Source organism: Ursus maritimus, unplaced genomic scaffold (genome assembly GCF_017311325.1).
Source record: "Ursus maritimus isolate PB19 unplaced genomic scaffold, ASM1731132v1 scaffold_16, whole genome shotgun sequence".
In the NCBI taxonomy this organism is placed as follows: domain Eukaryota; kingdom Metazoa; phylum Chordata; class Mammalia; order Carnivora; family Ursidae; genus Ursus; species Ursus maritimus.
This window is the reverse complement of record NW_024424008.1, coordinates 48,596,618-48,617,270: the sequence shown is the minus strand read 5'-3', so window position 1 is coordinate 48,617,270 and position 20,653 is coordinate 48,596,618. Positions and strand designations below refer to the sequence as shown.

The 20,653-nt window shown below is 53.4% G+C and overlaps 1 protein-coding gene and 1 pseudogene across 2 annotated transcripts in view; both read right to left on the bottom strand.

The window, feature by feature from the left end:
• Nucleotides 1-4,330, bottom strand: part of MCAM (melanoma cell adhesion molecule) — a 9,453-nt gene extending 5,123 nt beyond the window's left edge. For both annotated transcript variants that reach the window (XM_040631131.1, XM_040631132.1), the window contains exons 1-9: nt 4,225-4,330; nt 2,317-2,441; nt 2,018-2,225; nt 1,866-1,936; nt 1,692-1,779; nt 679-858; nt 477-598; nt 234-396; nt 30-148 (exon numbers count right to left, since the gene is read on the bottom strand). In XM_040631131.1, coding sequence (XP_040487065.1) covers nt 30-148; nt 234-396; nt 477-598; nt 679-858; nt 1,692-1,779; nt 1,866-1,936; nt 2,018-2,225; nt 2,317-2,441; nt 4,225-4,291 — 1,143 coding nt within the window. In that variant the 5' untranslated portion in view covers nt 4,292-4,330. The remainder of the gene's footprint in view (nt 1-29; nt 149-233; nt 397-476; nt 599-678; nt 859-1,691; nt 1,780-1,865; nt 1,937-2,017; nt 2,226-2,316; nt 2,442-4,224) is intronic.
• A 9,881-nt stretch (nt 4,331-14,211) lies between these two features.
• On the bottom strand, nt 14,212-15,726 carry LOC103662494 (annotated as a pseudogene).
• Nucleotides 15,727-20,653: the final 4,927 nt, after the last annotated feature.

Genomic DNA, 20,653 nt, shown 5'->3' with positions numbered 1-20,653 from the left:
CCGCCCGCCGCCCGGGCCGGTCCGGGTACCTTCTCTCTCAGCCACTGGAACTGCACGGCTTGGTTACTGTCCGCCTCACAGGTGAGGGTGAGGCTGCCGCCCTCCTGGCTCTCCGGGGCCGCGGGGCTCACCCGCACGTCGGACACGTCTGGGGACACGGCGGCGGTGTCAGCCCGGGCAGGGCGGGGCCGTCCCCTCTTGCCCCCGCCTGCTCCCCGTCCCGGGCCCCTCACAGTTCACCAGCAGCTCCTGTGGGTCGCTCAGCAGCGAAGCCATGGTCTCCAGGTCCAGGCCCTGGCACTGATAGAGCCCGCTGTGCTCCTTCCGGGCGGACTCGAAGACCAGGGCCCCGTTGTCCTCGGGCGTCATCTCCTCCATCTCCTCGGTGCGGAGGCTCTGCGAGAGGCCGGAGGGGTGAGCGGAGCGCCTCCAGCCGCGCCTGCGGCCCACGGGCCCTCGCGGGGCGCCCTCCGCACCTGCTTGCTGATGGTGAAGTGGGGCGGGGGGTTGCCGTCCGCCAAACACCGGATTTCCACGCGGTCCCCTTCCTTCAGCGGTCCCGAGGGCTCCACCTCCAGCCACACCTTCTCCGCCGGGTCTGCACAGGCACAGGGGTGGCCCTCAGCCCGCGCCGGGGAGCCGGAGCTGCCCCCAGCCCAGGGCCGCACGGGGACTCACAGAAGACCTGCACGTTGACTTCCTGGGACTCCTTCATGTGGTTGCCGCTGGGCAGCCGGTAGTTGAGCTCACAGTAAAACCGCGCCTCGTTGTCCTCCTTCACCAGCCGGGCCTTCAGGACGCTCTGCAGGGTGTACAGGCCGCTCGACTCCGCGATCTGCGATGACTGAATGTGAACCCCTGGGCGGGGAGAAGGGGGAGAAGGGCTCGGCCTCGGCCCCGCCGCCGCCCCCAGCCCAGGGTCCCAGGGGTTCCCGGGGGGGGGGGCACCTGAATAGGGACCCCTGCCCCTGCGACCCTTCAGCTCAGCGGTTTTGTGTGTCTCGGCATCTAGCTATGCCGCCGCCACTTGCACACACACGACGCTTGGCTGCAGTGACATCCACCAACCGGGGACTGCGTGGTTAGCCCCCCTCCACCGTCCCCGTCGTGGGCGATCCTGGGCAAGGGCGGGGCAGCGCTGGAAGGAGTTCCAGGACTCACCGGCCAAAGAAAACGGATACCGTGTGACGACATATGCCACACCGCGCCAGAGGTCAGGGTCTCGTGACCTCAGCGCGACCTCTGCTGTGGGGGGGCTGTCCTGTGCACGAGGGGGCGTTCTGCAGCAGCCCCCCGGCCTCTGCCCACTAGGTGCCCATAGCACCTCTCCATTCACGACAACCGGAACTATCCCCGGACGTGGCTAAATGTCGCCGAGGGGAGCAGCCTCCCCCCTGGTTGAGAACCACGGCTTCAGATAAAAAAATAAAAGCCTCCATGTGCCTCGATGTATTTCTGTGTGTGACTAAGTACCCAGAAATTGTCTGGACAGAACAAACACTAACTGACGGCAGAGATTACTTCTGGGAGGGGACTGGGGGCAGGAAGGGAATTTTCCTTCTAGATTTTCTGTACAGTTTAAATTCTCAGGAAAAGACGTGTACTTGAAGCAAAGAAAGCACAATGAAACGCCAGGGGATCCCTGCGTGCTGCTGTCAGCATGGCTTCTGGGGGCCGAGAGGGTGACTCACGGTTCTTCTCCTCCTTCAGGGAGTGGCCATTCTTATACCAGATGACTTGAGGAACGGGGTACCCATTTCTGCCCACACAGGTGGCCACCTGGGGAGGCAGGGTGTGAGTCTCCCTGCCACGGAGGCCCCGCCAGGCCCCACCTGGGCTCGTGCTTCCCACCTGGCCAGTCTCACCTCCACAGGCTCCTTACTGCTCACCGAGATGCCCAAGGGATTGACCTGGATGGTCGGCTCCTCCGGAGCTTCTACGAGGGAAGGAAACGAGGGGCCTGGAACCTCCCCGGCCCACGACCCGCACCGCCCCCGAGGCGCGGACGGACACTCACTGTAGACCCGGAGTTGGATGCGGTGCTCCTGGGACTGAGGGCGCTTGCCCTGGCACAGGAAGACACGCTCGTCGTGGGGGGTGACGTGGCTCAGGGCCAGCGTGGTCCCTCGGTCCTGGAGGCTGAGCCGCTGCTGGTACTCCCCGGGTTCGCTCTGGCCCTGGCCCTTGCGCACGCGGAAGATGAGCGTCGGCTTCTCCTTGTGCACCTAAGGGCAGGTGTTCGAGAGGACGTGACGGTGCTGGGGCTGCAGGAGGGGTACAGCCTCCCGCCACCCTCTCCAGGGCCTGCGCGCTCACAGAAAACCAGTCCACGTGGCTGAAGTTGGCCTGGGAATGCGAGGGGCCGCACTTCAGAAGCGCCGTGCCGCCCACTTCCACCTCCACCAGCTCCGGTGTGGGGGGCTCCGCCTCTCCAGGCACACCTGGGGGTGCAGGAGGGGCCGGCCCAGCAGCTGCGTCAGCCCCAGCTGCTCTCCGTGCCCTCCCCTCACACCCCCTTCCCTGCAGCTGTTCCTCCTGCCACTTGGAGGGTCCGGAGAGGGCTCTGTCCTCGTAACCCTCAACCCCTCTCTACCTGCTGCCCCAGGCAGCCCGCTCCCCCGCACCCCCTCCCTGTTCAGTGGAGCTGAGGGCGACCGTCTCTGGTCATTGCAGCAGAGACCCTGAGCAACAAGCATCTTCCAGATGAGGCTGGCAGAGGGGTAGCCCAGGCTCCGGGCCAAGAGGAAGGCCCCTTTCCTTCCAGGCCCCCACCCCTTCCAGTGAGCTCAGAGTGTGGGAATGCAAGGCATGTGCCAGGCTGAGCCACACAGGCCCCTTTGTGTCCCCATGCCGAGGGGAAGACATCGCTGCTCTGCCCCCCAAATTTCCCACAAGACTCAGTGGGCCAACCCTGGCCAGAAGCTCCCATCACATGCTCCCTAAGCAGTACCTCCGTGAACATCCCACAAACTCAGAGGCCCCCCTATCCTGGGAGTGTTGTGAGCATGGAGGGGTCAGAATCTCCCCCAGGGGTCAGGGCAAGGGCCAGGCAGTGGGCAAGAGTGACGTCAGCGGTGCCAGCGTGCTGCCTGCCCTGTGAGGAGGTGATGTCACTCAACGCCATCTGGCTGGTCTCTGGGATGCCTGGGCTGTTGCCCCGGGCTGGCTCCCGGACAAGGAGGGCAGATGGAGTGGTCTTCAACCCAGAGCAGAGGCCTCGGATCCCTGACTCCGTTTCCCCAGAGCTAAAGGAGCAGGGCAGGGTGGGGCTAGATATGCCGCAGCTGCGGAGCCCAATTTAGCCCTTTCCCCAGAAACCCAGCTTGGAAGCCAGCAGCCGGGGGTACCCCAGGGACACTGTAGGCACCGGGCATGAGGCCAGCGAGCCGGGTACTGCCTAGCCCTCCCCTTCCCCAGCCGGACAGCGGCTGGGACCTGGGAAAACGAGCCAAGAGAAACACGCGACACCGCTGCGGGCCATACAAGGGCAGCGCGCACCCGGAGCGCGGGGCTCCCAGGCAGTTCCGGAGAAAAACTCCGCGGTGCAGGGGCGCTCTTCCCACCTGAATGTGGTCTCATTCCGGGAGGCGTAACGGATCTGGGGCGCTTCTACTCTGGGCACCCTCAATCCTTCGGTTCTGCCACCTGTGATCCCGTCACCCGGGTAGGCGCGAGGCGACCCACGCCGCCCCCCAGCTCCTGCCAACGCCCTGCTCGGGCGGGAGCCGCCGTCCCTTCCCCCCTCGCTCACCTCCAGCCTGGCTCAAAGCCCAGGCGGGAGAGGAGGCGTCCGCGCACCCCCTCCCGCTAAGCAAGCTGCCTTTTTCCAGCAACAGGCGGGCGCAGAATTCGGGATTTGGGGATGCGCTCTAGCTGCGCCTCCCGCCGCCGCTCCAACCGCGGGCCCCCGGAGTGGGCACCTGAGGCAGAGCGCTCCCCAGCTCCCCGAGGGGCTCGGCTCCACCCCTTCCCGCTCTGGGAAGCAGCCTCCTCCCCGCCTCCCCGGTCCTCCTCCCGGGGTACTCCAGAATCCAGGCTGCAAACTGGCTGCAAAGAGTGGCACGCGCGCAAGGCGCCCGGGCGCCGGGAAGGAGGAGCGCACGCCGGAGCGCAAAGCCCCGGCCCGCACCGCGCTGCCGGCTCTGCGGCCCGGCACGCCCCGCCGAAGACCCCCTGGCCCGGGCCGTTCGGGGCGCGGGCCCCCCACCCCGCGAAGCCACTCACCCGCGGCGCGGCGACAGCAGCAGCAGGCGGCGAGCAGGAGGGCGCAGAGGAGAGCGGACGGCCCCATGCTTCCCGGCCGGAGGGCGAGCGCCTAGTGAGCGAACCGCCGGCGGCCGGGGGCTGACGTCAGGGGGGCGGGGGAGGGGGCCCGGCCCGCCCCGCCCCGCGCAGCCCCCCGCCCCCGCCGCCGCTCCGTGGGGGCGGGCCCGGAGCTACGCCTGGCCGCTCGGCCCCAGCTAGGCCGGGCCGGCTGCCCAGCAGCACCCCCGCCCGGCTTGGGTCGGCCGCCCGGCTTGGGTCGGCCGAGGGGCCAGTGACAGGTGCCTCGAGGCCGGGCTGGCTGGCCGAGGCGGCGGGGAGGAGAGGCTGGCCCGGATGCCCAGAGTCACGCCGGGTCAGAACGAGCCGCGCTCGCCCCCCGCTCAGCCGCTCGCAGCCGGGGTGGCCGTGGCGGAGCGCTGGGCCGAGGAGCAGCAGACCGGGTCCTCCGGGGCCACGATGGGGGCGTCCCGTGTAGGCTCCTCTTCTCCCGCCTCCTCCTCCGCCCCGCCGGACCCCTGCCACAGAGAAATTGGCCGGCCACCGTCGCTTCCCAGAACGATTGCACCACTGCGGCTGCCGCCGGCCTGGCACTGCCCCCAAGGCTCGCACACCCCCCAGCTTCGCAGTGCCAGCAGCTTTGAGGGAAGAACCCTGGGCCGGGTGCCACAGACCCAGAGGTACCCGTCCTGGGGAATGGAGATGGGGCCTTATGAGCTGCCCCTTCAAACCCAAGCTCGCCCAAGTCCCGACTAGCGGGAAGGGGAGGGGGCTGAATTCACAGGCCCAAGGTTTTCACACTTGTCCACGTCCAGACCTTGAAAATTTGTTTTTGCCCTCTTCACTCCGTGAGCCTAGCTGGGACTCAGTTTCCCCTCACCTGAATGCAGAAAAGAGGGGGAAGGAGGGTAAATGGGTGCGAGGCCTCCAGCTTGGCCCCTGCAAACCTGTTGCTGTCCTGATGGTTGAAAGGACCCCCTGCAGCAGGGCTTCCCGAACACCCCGGTCCCCCCACTGTCGACTGTGGCTCAGGAGCTGGGGGTGGAAGCATGGAGAGGGAATGAGATCTGGTTTCAGGCAGCCCTCCACACAGCAAGCTCCCCCTCTTCCCAAAGTCGGGTCTTCTGGCCTCTTGAACTAAGGCTCTGGGGAGTAGGATGGGCTCTTGCCTCTTAGAGACCCCAGCATCACATCTGCTGCGGCTCCTGCAGTGCGAGGGTCAAACAGAGGTCTGGATTTGGGGTGGAGGCCCATCGCCTGGCAGGGCAGCCTTTCTGCAGGGTGGGGGAGGAGCAGCATGAGGCAGCAAACGCCGGAGATGGGCAGGTGACTTGAGAGAAGGCTCCGGGTGGTATTTTGATGACGCAGAGATGACTGGCAAACGACCTCAGCCTCGGTTTTTCAGAACCTTGCTGACCCCTCCTCTCTCTCCATCAGTCTCCAGCCAGAGGCAATGCCAAGCCGGCCAAGGCAGGGACCTGGAGCCTGGGGGGACAGGACAGTGGCTCCGCATCCCCCAGAGTGAACGTATGGACTGGCCCAGGGCCCGGAGTGGAATGGATGAGTTTGTCTACAGGGGCAGGAGTGGGAATGGCTGAAGGATGCTGCTTGCCCTGGCAAGCCAGAGCTGGGCATGGAGCTCTGCTTCCCTGCCCCCACTCCCTTCCCTTCACTTAACACCATTAACTAACTAATCGTTCTCCTCTCTGCCTGAAAACAAAGCCAGCTAACCACCAAGGACAGTCAGTTCGGAATTCTTCTGCCCGAGCCGAAGGAAGCCAGGTGGGGGTGGAGGAGCTGTCTCTGCGGTGAAGGGGAAATGAGGTTAGAGCCCAGGGTGACATCCTTTCCCTGTGTGGCCCCACCAGACCAGCACAAGGACTGTCCTTTAAGGAAGCTGGTAGCTTGGGGCGAGATTGGGGCTGCCAGGGAGTGGGTGGTAGGGGGTAGGGGGCAGGCAGCTTTGGGATGGCCTCCTGAGGGGAGCACGTTGGGATTCCAAACCAGAGAGAGATCGGCACTTTGGAGAGGATTCAGAGGAGTCTGGAAGCAGAAAGAAAGGGCAGTGAAGGCAGGAGGACCAGGGTAGGGGGAACAGAAGGTGGTGGAGAGTATCAGCCCTCTGGCTCCTTGCTGCTGCCAGAAGACAGCGGGGCAGCCGTAGCGGAAGAGCAAGGCAGCAGACCCGGAACTGTGAGCTAGAGGACTGTGACCCGGCTGAAGGCGGGGACCAAGGGGGCAGCGATGGGCCTTCCACCAGCAGACTCTGGCACCTGGGCTGGGTGGGAAGCAGTGTTGCCCGGATGTAGGCCAAGACGAGAAGAAGAGGCCCTGGACTAGAGTCCTAATTCTTTGTCTGTTTCCTTTCCAGAAAGGAGGGGTAGGAAGGCTGCTTTCCTCCATGGTAGACCCAGGGTACACAGAGATGAGGGGACCGCTGTGTGGAATGTCCTCTGTGTTGTCTCTCTGGCATAGGTCTGACCACAAGCCGAGAAACCGAGGCTGGGTGGGGTGGTGGCGCTTTCATTTGGGTGTAAGGAAAAGTGAGAAGAGCGGGGCCCCAGCCTCAGTAGAGTGGGAGGTAAAAAGACAAGGATGGGCCTGCCCCCAGGGGCCCCTGGAGCCAGGTTCTAACCTAGGAGTCCTCCCGTGACAGTCCTCTCTCAGCTCCAGCATAGTGGGCACAGCGGCCTCCCACCCACCCCTCTGGCCCAAGGGCTTGAGCAGGAGGAAGATATGAGAAAGGCGGGCTGGGCGGAGGAAGGAAGCTAATAAAGACATTGCAGCTGCAATGAGGAAGGAACAGGGGGTGGAGGGGGGTGGCCCAGCAACCTTGGCAATTATGGAGGCTGGGGAACCCCCTGGCCTGGCCAGAAAATAGAGACCAGTTTGAGTCCTTGGAGGGGAGGGGAGAGAAGTTTTCCAGAATGGGGGTCTGACTTGGGAGGAGGCTGTGCTGAGGGAGTGGAAAACAGGGTGGGAGGAGGGTGGGGGGCAATTGTTGCTGAGGACATCATCAGGCCAGGAAACCGGATACTGGGGGGCTGGGTTGGAAGATGTGGGGGAAGAGACTGAATGGGGGGAAGCAGCCCCTATCCTGGCCGGACGCTGTCTCACCCATGCCCTTTGCACCTGACCCAGGGCAGGAGGAAGGAGGTGTAGCCTGGACTGAGGTGCGCCCCAGAAACACCGGGGAAGGGGAGGAGGGTGACTTGGGGGTGGGGGGATGGGAGGGGCTATTTTTAAACTTAGAAAAACCTTGAGTGAGTTCATCTCCACCCTGAGTACTGGAGGCGGCAAAGGCCCCATTGTACAGGGGTCCAGAGAAGGGGAGCGGGGAGGGGGTGAGCGGCACAATGGCGAGAATTATGTTGGAGTAGGCTGGACAGCCGAGGGCGGGGGAGGGGACTCCTCGTCACAGCTGGCCTACTGAACTCTGGGGTCCAGCCAGGCTGGGGCTTGGAGGGGTGGGGTGGGGGTTCCACTCTCACAAAGCCCCCTGGGGGGGAGCTGGGGTCTCTGGCATCCGGTGGTCCATCCTGGGGAGGGGGCTGCGGGTGGGATTCCCACAGCCTGGCTTTCCCAGGGACTGCAGGGCCTGTTCCCAGGCTCCCAGCATTCCAGCGACTCCCCTGGGAGCTAATGGCCTCTCTTCTCAGCCCCTTCTCTGCCCGGGAGTGGGGGGAGAGAAGGAGAAAGAGGATGTGGATGTGTTGGGACTCTTCCTGGGGACTAGGGACCCTTAAGCCAGAGGCAGGGGGGCCGCCCTCCCATCCTAGTCCCCAATCCTGCTCAGGCCTCAGAATGGGGACTGTCCTTCTTGTCCCCTCCGACCCCAGGGGCCTCTCCACGTTGGCAGCCCTCCAGCACCCAGGCCCCAGCCCAGGGGGGATCCCGCTGGCATCCCAGGAGCCCTGCTCATGGGGTCTGGCCCAGCGGGGGCCGCGGGAGGCGCTGCATCCGGCGCCGCTCGCACCAACCCAAACATTACCTTAAATGCTCAGGCGGCCGCCGCGGGCCGGGGAGGGGCTCGGCTCGGCGGGGGCCTTGGGGCTCTCCGGAAGCCCGGAATCGGTCTCCAGGCCTTTCCCAGCGCGGCCGGCAGCCGTGATTCAGTCCCCTGGCCCCCCTTCTGGAAAGCAGGAGAGGGAGGGAGAATTGGGGGGGGGAGGTGTTGGCTAGAGAGCCGCGGCTGCTCAGGGAGTCCCTGGGGGCCGCCTCCTGGGCGCACAGCTACCTCCGATCAAGGAAAGAGTAGGACCCTCCAGCCAGGATCTCAGCATGGGGACAGGAGTGGGGGCTTCTGGGTCTCCCTCTAGCTCTGCAGGACCCGCTCCTGTCGGCTGTCCTGATGGAGCCCCCTGCACCCCCCCCATCCTGGATCTCAGTTCTCTGGCTTCAGAGGGCCCTGCCACTTCCTCCTCCCACCCTAAATTTGGAGAAGGGAGCCTGTTGGTGGGGTTGGGGAGAGGGCACGGGGGCAGGATGCCTGAGCCTACACCACTCCCCCTCAGGGAAGTTCACATCCGCTCCCCAAAATACCACCACCCAGAAGGTCCCCAGAGAGCTGTTTAAATCTGACTTGGAGTTGTCCCTGAGGAAAGGCCAGCGAGTCCACCGCAGAGAAGCCTAAGGGGCTCCTGGCCCTCTCCTCCCTGAAGGCCACTTCTGCATTGTTTTCCTTCCACACAGAGCTCCGAGCCATCCAGGAGACGCCCTGGAGGAGGGGGACCTGCGGTCCCCACTGTAGTTACCACAGCTTACCTTGGAGGCGGGGAGAGAGGAGGAAAGAAAGAGGGGAGACAAGCGTGGGGCCTGCTCCCTGCCTCCCTGCGCCACACCCCCGTAGCTGGGGCTTCCAGTGTGGAGAAAGAAAACAGAATTTGGAGTCAGGAAAAAGCCCCAGACTAGGTAAGACTGGGGCTGTGCTCCCTGCTGGCGCCTTCCCTTCGCATCCCCGCATCCCGGGCACACCGGACAGTGTCTGTTCAACTCTGCTCTCAGACAGCTGACTGTAAACTCCATGACAGGACTGGTGGCTTCGAGACGGCCCTGCCACTTCGTTAGCTAATCTTGGGCAAGCGACTGAGCCAGTGGCCGCTCAGAGGGGCGGATCTGCTATTCGTACAGTGCTTTACAACTCAGATGTTTCACATCGGGGTCATTTTCATCACCAATATTTATCTTGATCTGTGCCCCCAAAATGAGGAAACTAAAGAACAAAGAGTGACATGGTCTAAAGTCACACAGCCTGTGAGAGATGGAACTATATATTCCCCCCCCTTTTTTTAAATTACTTATTGATTTATTTATGGTGTGAGAAGGGGTAGGGAGAGGGAGAGAATCTCAAGCAGACTCTGTGCTGAGCTCGGAGCCCGACGTGGGGCTCGATCTCATGACCCTGCGATCATAACCTGAGCTGAAATCAGAACTTGGTCACCCAACAGACTGAGCCACCCCGGCGCCCCCTATATATATTTGTTTGCTGTGGTAAAATACACAGACCATAAAATGCACCCTTTTCACCATTTTAAGTGTGCAATTCATGGCATTAAGTACATTCGCGATGTGCCACCATCACCACTGTCAGTTCCAGAACTCTTGGATCACCTCAAGGAACTAAACTTTGAAGCAAGATTGCAAAAACCAGTGCACTATACCTGTAACAATTTACAGCTGAATTAAGTAAACATATAACGGAAATGAAAGTCGAGGATGGGAAGGCACTGAATTACGTCCTATAAACAGGAAGCGCAACTGGGATCCAGCAAAGGGAGCATCCGTGTGGACCTCTGCCTGCACGAGCTAGGGAAAGTCTTTCTGGAAGTGTGGAGGCTTTCACGAAAAGGCAGGTTTTGAGAGGGAGCAGTGAGGATCGATCATTCCAGGCAGGGCAAGTGGCAGGAGCAAAGAGAGAGGAATGAAGCTAAAGAAAGAGGCATTTACAGTCACAACTGCAGAATTTCTGTATAAAGGGTTTCCGAGGAGCCATCTGGCTGGAGCGGAGGCTAGGGGACGGGGATTGCAAGTTTATTTGCATCGCAAGCCCACTGCTTTCACTTCCATTATACGTTTGTTTGCAGTGCCTTGAGGTGAGCTTTAGCGGCTACTAGCACCTGTGGCATCACCCTTATGCAAACAGCTGGTACTCAATAAAGAGCGTTACATGGCTAACCAGAAATTCAACCGGGTACAGGGTGCATGCATGTGAGAGCTTGGGCAGATGAGGGGAAGTTAGGGCACAGGGGAGGAACTGGGTCTTAAGATAGAGTAAGCAGTCGGGAGCCACTGCGGGTTCTTGAGCAGCCCGGATGATGTGACGCCACTGGAACTCAGGAGTCGAGGGTTTCTCTATTTCTTCTTTGCCTGAGAGCGCCCCCTGGTGCCCCTAGTTTAAATTGTTCCCTCATCTGAACGGAGTAGGTGGGAGGATGGGACACTGAGAAGCAGGACTAATGAGTTGGAGACGCCAGACTCTTGGGCCACATTCCAATCCGTCCTGAGTGATAACAGTAGTGAAACAAAAATACAGGCGACATGTGGACAGAGAGGGTTTGATGTGAGGGAAACGGGCACAGCGGTGCTTCCCTCCTCTGTCCCACCTTGGTCTGAGCGAGGATATTGGGTGTCAGGTAGGAAGGTGGAGCTGGAGTTACGATGATTGCTGAGACAGGGTCCATGTTCTTGGGGAGCTTGCATGCGAGGGAGTAAACAATTAGAATACGAGGGTGCAAATAGGCACATACAGCAGTTACTGAACGCAGCCTGAGGGGGTCAAAGAAGGCTGCCTGCAAGAGTTGATACCTAGCTTCATTTTCACGATGATAATAGGTAACCGTGGGCTACCTGGGTGGCTCGGTTAAGCATCTGCCTTCGGCTCAGGTCATGATCTCAGGGTCCTGGGATCGAGCCCCATGTTGGGCTCCCTGCTGAGAGGGGCGTCTGCTTCTCCCTCTCCATCTGCTCCCCCCCCCCACCGCTTGTGATTTCTCGCTCTCTCCTTCTTAAATAAGTAAATAAAATCTTTAAAAAAACCTAGTAGGTAACCGTGGCGTGTGCTGTTTAAAGTGTGACCTAGGGGAGGCGCCTGGCTGGCCCAGTCGTTAGAGTATGTGACTCTTGATCTCAGGGTGGTGAGTTCAAGGCCCACATCGGGTGCGGCACTTACTTAAAATAATTAAATAACTTTAAAAATAAATAAAGATAAATAAATAAAGTGAGGCCTAGGGACACCTGGCTGCCTCAGTCAGTGGAGCATGCGACTCTTGATCTCAGGGTGGTGAGTTCAAGCCCCACACTGGGGGTAGAGATGACTTAAACATAGAATCTCTAAGGTGTAACCCGGCCCGCTGCGTGCCGCAGACTACCGGCAGTTGGTTAGCACCTTGCAAGGGAAGGAAGAGTTTAGTGAGGGATGAGGCCAGACAACAGAGGATTTGTAAACTATGGTTAATGATCTAGAGCGACAGGGGGACTTGTGCGTCAGTCAGCCCCTGCTGACTGGTTTAGACCCATCCGAGCTTCAGGCCCCAGAGGGACAGAACGAGAGGCCCCATTTCTAAGGTCCAGTTTCCCTTCTTGGGTCCCTCCCTCTCCCCTGTGACTGAGGCTGGAAACATCCAGTCCCTCCCCGGAGGCTGCCCTACACACGGGTGCAGCTTTACTTCAACGGGCCGCCAGCCAATGCAGGTGATCACAAGAGCTCCGCGCCAGAATGAAAGAGGAGTGTTGGGGAACCTCTTCCCTTCTGTCACCCACATGGGACTGAGACCCTTTTGGAAGCCTCTGCACCCCCCCTATATCCAGCTTGAAGTGGGGTACAACACTTTTTTGAGTGCCCTATACATAATCCTTGACTAAACCCACACAGTGGAGTACTACACAGCTATTAAAAGGATAGCGATCTCTGTATGCTGATAACAGAGCGATGGCCGGAACATCATTTTAAATTAAAATTAATATATTATATATTAATATAAATATAATATTAAAATATATAGATAATATATATAAATAAAAATAGTTATTTATATAATATATAAAATATATATTATTTATATAATATATAAATAAAAATAAAATACATATAAATATATATGTTATATATATACAATATATATAAAATTAAATTAAAAACTATACAGAGAACACTATACAGAGAATGCTGCCTTTTCTGTAAAAATGGTCAGACATTTTATATCTCACACATCTACATTTATTACTTTCAAATAGAAACATTAGAAGGACTAAAACCAGATAAAAATAGTTACCCACATAGAGAGGTGGAAGGAACAGGCCTACCCCCAGTATTTGTGGGGCTAGGTCAGAGTACAAATGAGGGTTGACATAACCTATATCGAAATATTCGAGTTATTTGAAAGCTGACTGTTAAGTATGCTTTACCCCCTGACCTTGACGAATATACTTTGTAACGACACAATAAAAAAATGTGTAAAGTGATGGCTTGTGTATGACTTAAAGTCAACAAAATATCCAAGGAAAAGTAGCTCCAATTTTTATAAAGATTTTATGTTTAAGTAATCTCTACACCCAACGTGGAGCTCGAACTTACAACCCCGAGATCAAGAGTCACAGGGTCCACCGACTGAGCCGGCCGGGCACCCCATAAATTAACTTAATTATTATTTCACACGCCTGGGTATTCTCATGATGGGCCAGCAATGTTTGGATGGAATAACACAGTCATATACAACTCATAAATTATTATATATTTATTCCATTAAATTAATTTTTCTTGCCTTAATTTTGGCAAAATCCCTAATTGTATTGTTGTAATAAAATTTTTCTCATTATGCATATTCTGTTGCCAGTTATGCCAAATTAATCAACCTTTCTTGAATTATTCTTGTTCTTAGATGTTTAAAAATTAATTCCAATTTAGAGAAACTTTGCTCCAAACTGAAATTATTCCTAATATTTTTAAACCAGTGTTTTGAGGGGTGTCTGGGTGGCTCAGGTGGTTAAGCGTCCGACTCTCGGTTTTGGCTCAGGTCATGATCTCAGGGTCCTTAGATGGAGCCCCGTATGGGGCTGCGTGCTCAGCGGGGAATCTGCTCTCTTTCTCTCTCTCTGCCCCTTCCCCCACTTGTGTGTGCGTGCATGCTCTCTCTCTCAGATAAATAAATCTTAAAAAAAAAAACCAGAGCTTTGATTCAGAATTGGATCATACACTTTATGTCATGTTTAAACATTATATAGGCATTACATATGATAAATATTTGATTCCAGAAACTATTTAAAGTATTCTCTCATCATATTAATCTTTATTATTCATATTGCAATTTTCACCATCTCTTAAAGCAATATCTAGATCCATTTGGTGTTTCTTGTTTTACTCTTTCAATGTTTAAAATTTTTTCCTCAGAATTTTATTTATTTTATTTATTTAAAGATTTATGTATTTGAGAGAGACTGAGAGTGAGAGAGCACAAGCAGGGGGAGGGGCAGAGGGAGAGGGAGAAGCAGGCTCCTCACTGAGCAGGGAGTCTGATGCGGGGCCTCCATTCCAGGACCCCGAGATTATGACCTGAGTCGAAGATACATGCTTAACCGACTGAGCCACCCAGGCGCCCCAGAATTTTATTTTAAAATTTTTTATTTGATCCTAGCTGACACACAATGTTGCATTAGTTTCATGTGTACAACATAGTGATTTGATAACTCTCTATATTATTATTTTTTAAATAGAAAACCTAGATTTGTTGGGGGCGCCTGGGTGGCTCAGTCGTTGGGCGTCTGCCTTCGGCTCAGGGCGTGATCCCAGGGTCCTAGGATCAAGCCCCACATCGGGCTCCTCCGCTGGGAGCCTGCTTCCTCCTCTCCTACTCCCCCTGCTTGTGTTCCCTCTCTCGCTGGCTGTCTCTCTCTCTGTCAAATAAATAAATAAAATCTTTAAAAAAAAAAAAAAGAACTGCAAATATTTTATATAAAAAAAAAGAAAACCTAGATTTGTTAAACTATTACTAAGACAGAACAATTATCACTGAAGTACTCTGAGACTTCATCCTAATCTCACTTGTTGTGATGGAAACTGACCCAAGAGGTTAGAAATGAAAGGATGTCACCGAAGAGGTATTGACAAATTAATGAATTAGTAAAACAGACCCCTTACCCCTGTGAAGATAGAGCAGAGGCCAGGATTTCTCTGAGATCTCTTTGTCTTTCTTTCTAAGGGGATCCTTAGGCTCTAAAGGGCCGTATCTTGGATCCAGCCTCCGTCCTTCCCGTCCAGTCCACCTGCGCCCTCGAGCGCCCGCGTTCTCACCAGGCAGCCTGCCCGGCCCGGAAGCCGCGTCTAGGGAAGGCAGCAACGACGGGCCTGCTCAGAGAGCACGATACACACAAAGTTTTGGGGTAGATGATAAGCTACAGATACCCTCTTGGTTAAGTTAATTCACCTTTGTTAATAAAGGTCATAGTGTCTTCTGCAGGTGACAACGTTTTGTCTCAGTGCAGTCTGTCTCGGAAATGAACTGGTTCGGGTAAATTCTGGAGGCAGAAAGAGACTTTCGTCGACACCCACCCCACAGCAGAAGAGGCAGCATGCTCTTTCCCAGTTACGAGAATCCCACAGCCGCAGAAATCATTCTCAGTGATCAGCATCTGCTCCCTCACTCTCCAGCCGCCGTCGGTGGACTGTCTGCCTCCATCCCACCACATACGTTCTCATCGGATCTTCCGTCCGGACTCCAGCCATGGGACATTGGCCACTCACGGACTGAGAAAGCATTCCTTCTCATCTCTCCTGTGGGGCTTGGCCTTCTGCTGTTAAATGGGGTAATCCTTCTTCATACGTATAACATGTAGCGATGTCCCCCGCCCTTGGTCATTTGTTCTTGACCATCGTAACCATCTCGACGCTCATCCTCAGGATCAGGACGCCAAGCCTGGCAGTCACACCTGCAGCGAACATCGCCTCCAATGCCCATTGACCACTAGGCGCAAGTACGTTCAACGTCATCATCACGGTCGTCTTCTTCTTCGGCAATAGATTCTTTCGATTCTTCTCCACAGCTGGCATTCACCATGACATACACATGCGCTCACAGGTAGGCATTTAGGTCCCTGGCCCCCGCGTGCAAGCTGATGGTGGGGTATTCCAGTGGGAATCTTCATCCAGAGCCATCTCATGAAGACAGGTGGCTCTCGGCGACGTAAAGGGTGCCGGGGCCGAGGGCTTTGCCGCTCAGTACAGCCTCAGTCTCTGGCTACTGCCATCGGAGCCCCTCTGCCCAGCCAGGCAGCGGGACGCTCGGAGGAAGCTCATTGCAGCAGGGAGTGCGGGGACACAGGCCATGACTCTACATTATGCTATGTTCCCAGGTAGAGCGGCCAGCTGTCCCCGTACGAGGGTACCACAGTACCGTTGACTGTGTATTCCCTCTGCTGTGTTGTTTTATTTATTATTAAAATTCTTCAAGGCTGAGACCTTTTAAAGAAAACTCTGAAAAGCAGTATGTTGCTACGTTTCTTCGAATCTCTCTTCAGTTGCGTCTGTCACTTGACCTTGGCCAGAAGACAGTCCCCGTATAGACATCGGTTTGGGGAATATTTGCATGTGAATCTTTTCCTTTATGGTCATGCACACATTTTTATTTCCTTGTTTTAGTTTCCATATGTATACATTTAATTCTATTTTGAAATAATGTCACACATTCAGAAAGTCGTAAGTAGCAGAGAGTCCTTGTAGACCCTTCACAGGGTATTAACATTTTACCACATTTTTTGCTTTTTTATTCTCTAAGTTAAAATTAATACTCTTTTTTTTAGTAATCTCTACACCCACCATGGGGCTCTAAGTCACAGCCCAGAGATCAAGAGCTGCATGCTCTACCGACTGAGCCAGCCAGCCAGCCGCCCCAGAAATTTTATTTGGTATATGTGTGTGTATATGTATAATTATTTTTCTTATGAATCATGAGAGTAGATTGCATACATCGTGCTCCTAGGTCCCTTAATACTTCAGTATTTCCTAAGAAGGCTATTCTCTCTCACTCTTTTTTTTTTTTTTCAGTTTGTTTTCTTAAATAATCTCTACACCTATCGTGGGGCTCAAATTTACGACCCTGAGATTAAGAGTCGCACGTTCCTCTGACTGAGCCAGCCAGGCGCCCCAAGACGGCTATTCTCTTACAGAACCACAGAACAGTTATCAGTTTAAAAGACTTAAGTTGATACCAGACATGTCTACTCTACGATCCATATTCCAGTTTGACAAGATCTCAGTAACATCCGTTGCAGGCACCGTGTCTCTACTCCAGGGGAGGACGCAGTCCAGAACTCTCCATTACAGTTAGTCCTCAGGCCTCGCTGTTCTTTCATCTGCGCTGATTCCCCAGACTCCGTCTTTCCTATTTGCCAGCTTGGATTTTTCTGATGTATCCTTGCGCTTCAATTATGGTGACGCGCTCAGGCTGGAATACTACACTACCTACGGTAGTGTCCGCTCGATGGTTCTGGCCCGAGCAGTTTTCAGTTTTCGCTGCGATAGTTTTGAAATGGTACTTTTCTACCTCCAGCCTCCCTCCCTGTGTATGGGTCAGCACCATACGGTAAAGAGAAGCTCTCCTTTCTCATTTACTGACCTGCCTTACCAGTTTAGACTAACAGATTCCTATGTTATTCCATGGGTTTTATTCCTTTACTGTCCTTATTTATTTTGAAGCCGAAATTAGCCCAGATTTGGCCACCTTTGAGCTGGCTCTTGTAATCTTTGGCATTCTCTCCCCCACACACCATAATTTTTGGCATTATTTTCTTTCTGGCACACCAGGTTTACCTTGTACCTTTTCTGACCCAGCCCTGTAATCAACCATTTTTCCAAGGAACCTCAATTCTTTTTAGTGGGAAATGGTAGTTAGAAACCAAGATCTAGGGGCGCCTGGGTGGCATAGTCGTTAAGCATCTACCTTCGGCTCAGGGCGTGATCCCAGCGTTCTGGGATCGAGCCCCGCATCAGGCTCCTCCGCTGGGAGCCTGCTTCTTCCTCTCCCACTCCCCCTGCTTGTGTTCCCTCTCTCGCTGGCTGGCTATCTCTGTCAAATAAATAAATAAAATCTTAAAAAAAAAAAAAAGAAACCAAGATCGGGGCATCAGATATGCTCCTTGCTATTGGGTGTTACTGTTTCTCGGCCCTTTCAGTGGATAGAGCTGGGGAAAAATATGTACATACCATATCCGTATAATATAGATGAAACATATAACATAAATGATACATATATAAAATATCTATACTAAAAATACATATGTAACACATCTAATATATATTATACTAGATATATTTTACATACTATATATTATATATCTAATCTATTATTCTTTTTTTAAGATGTATTTATTTATTCATTAGAGAGAGAGCACAAGCAGGAGGGGCAGAGGGAGAGGGAGAAGCAGACTCCTTGTAGAGCAGGGAGCCTGACTCAGGGCTCGATCCCAGGACCCTGAGATCATGACCTGCGCTGAGGGCAGATGCTTAACAGACTGAGCCACCCGGGCACTCCTAGATCTAGCCTAATATATATAGAATATATATGTGTGTGTGTGTGTATACGCTAACACACACACATATAGTATATATTATATATATTATAGTATGTATGTATGTGTATATATATATATAGTATATATAGTGTGTGTGTATGTGTATACTCTAATATATATATATGTATACACACAGTATATGATTGTTAGAAAGCATGAGTTCATGCTGGTAACTTCCAACGCTGATCCAGCTCCAGGGGAGTCTACCTTGCCTTCTTGCATTCCGTATTTATGTCTCCCTTCTTCCAAAGAACTCTGGCTCCCAGCAATATTTCAGGCTTGCTACACCCATACCACTACAAAAAGTGAAGCTAATAAAAATAGTTCAAGAGGTCTTTTCCTCCCCCAGGCTGAAGACATAAAGTTAGTTCGTACTTGTCTCCTTTCTGGATGGTTATAATATTCATATGAAAGATAGCTGGGTTCCTTTGTTTTGGTTTTCTTTCAGTTTTGGATATTTTTTTTCTCATTTTTGTGGATTTAATTTTTATTTAATTTTATTTTTATTTATTTATTTATTTATTTATTTATTTTTTAAAGATTTTATTTTATTATTTGACAGAGATAGAGACAGCCAGCGAGAGAGGGAACACAAGCAGGGGGAGTGGGAGAGGAAGAAGCAGGCTCACAGCGGAGGGGCCTGATGTGGGGCTCGATCCCATAACGCGGGGATCACGCCCTGAGCCGAAGGCAGGCGCTTAACCGCTGTGCCACCCAGGTGCCCCTATTTATTTATTTTTTAAGATTTTATTTATTTATTTGACAGAGACAGCCAGCGAGAGAGGGAACACAAGCAGGGGGAGTGGGAGAGGAAGAAGCAGGCTCACAGCGGAGGAGCCCGATGTGGGACTCGATCCCAGATCGCCGGGATCACGCCCTGAGCCGAAGGCAGACACTTAACGACTGCGCCACCCAGGCAGCCCCCCCCCTTTTTTTTTTCCTAACAGGATATTGCCAAACTCCTCCCCGTGGGTGGGTACCATTTTGCTCTCCTACCAGCAATGTACCAGAGTGCCTGTTTCCCCAGAACCTTGCTGAAAGAGTGTTCTGTCAAGTTGGTTTCCTTAAGAGTTTATTAGAATGTAACTTCTTTAGATTTAGAAAGTAATTTAAGAATTTAAAAGAAGTTATTTAATCCCTCGGGAAGTAAAACAACTACTAGATAGTCACATGCAAAAGAATTAATCTAGACACAAACCTTCCATGTTTCACAAAAATTAATCTCATAGACCTAAATGTCAAATGCAAAACTATAAAGCTTCTAGAGAACATAGGAGAAAATCCAAATGGTCTTGGGTTTGGTGCGACTTTTTGGCATGATCCATGAAAGAAAAAAAATTGGTAAGCTGGACTTCGTTAAAATTAAAACCTTCTGTTTTGTGGAAGACACTGTTGAGAGACTGAGGACACAAGACACAGACGGGGAGAAAATATTTGCGAAGCACATATCTAATAAAGAACTGGCATCTAAAATATACGAAGAACTGTAAAAGCTCAACAGTAAGAAAACAACCCAATTAAAAAATGCGCCAAAGACCTTAACACACACCTCGACAACAACAAAAAATGAATGTTAAAGAAGATGTGGTATCTATCATCTATCTATCTACCTACCTACCTACCTATCATCTATCTGACATCCATATAATGGAATATTCCTCAGCCATCCAAAAGAACGAAATCTTGCCATGTGCAACGACGTGGATGGAACTAGAACGTATTATGTTAATGAAATAAGTCAGTCAGAGAAAGACAAATACTGGGACGCCTGGGTGGCTCAGTCAGTTAAGCATCTGACTCTTGGTTTCAGCTTAGGTCATGGTCTCAGGGTCATGGGATCGAGCCCTGCATTGGGCTTTGTGCTCAGCACCAAGTCCGCTTGAGATTCTCTCTCCCCCTCTCCCTCGGCCCCTCCCACTGCTCACTCTCTCTACATGAATAGATAAGTAAAATCTAAAAAAAAAAAAAAAGAGAGAGAGATAAACAGGTAGCAAATACCCATGTGAAAAGATGTCAACATCGTTTGTCATTGGGGAACTGCTCCTATACGTCAGAACGGCCAAATGTCAAAACACCAACACCAGATGCTGGTGACGATGTGGAGCAACGGGAACTTTCATTCATCGCTGTGGGGAATGCAAAATGGTGCGGCCACTTTGGAAGACAGTTCGGCGGTTTCTTACAGAACTACACATACTCTTTCCCGTATGATCAAGCAGTCATGCTCCTTGGTATTTACCCAAATGAGCTGAAAACTTCTGTCCACACCAAAACGTGCCCACGGATGTTTACAGCAGTTTTATTCATCCCTGCCAAACCCTGAAGCAACCACGATGTCCTTCAGTAGTACAATGGATCAACAAATGGGGAGGTACATCCAGACAGTGGGAAATTATTTTTTTTAAACATGTTATTTATTTGAGAGAGAGAGTGAGAGCAAGCACAAGCAGGAGGAGCTGCAGGCAGAGGGAGAAGGAGAAGCAGGCTCCCCACTGGGCAGGGAGCCCAAAGTGGGGCTCGATCCCAGGACCCCGAGATCATGACCTGAGCCGAAGGCAGACGGTTAACCAACTGAGCCTCGCTGATGCCCCTACAGTGGAATATTATTAAGGGATAAAAAGAAATGGGCTATCAAGTCACAGAAAGACATGGAGGAACCCTGAATACATATTGCTAAGTAAAAGAAGCTAATTTGAAAAGGTTCTGTACTGTAAGACTCCAATGATCTGACATTCTGGGAAAGGCAAAACTATGGAAACAGTAAAAATATTAGTGATGGCCAGGAGCTAAGGGTACGGAGAGGGAGGGAAGGAATGAAGAGGTGGAACAA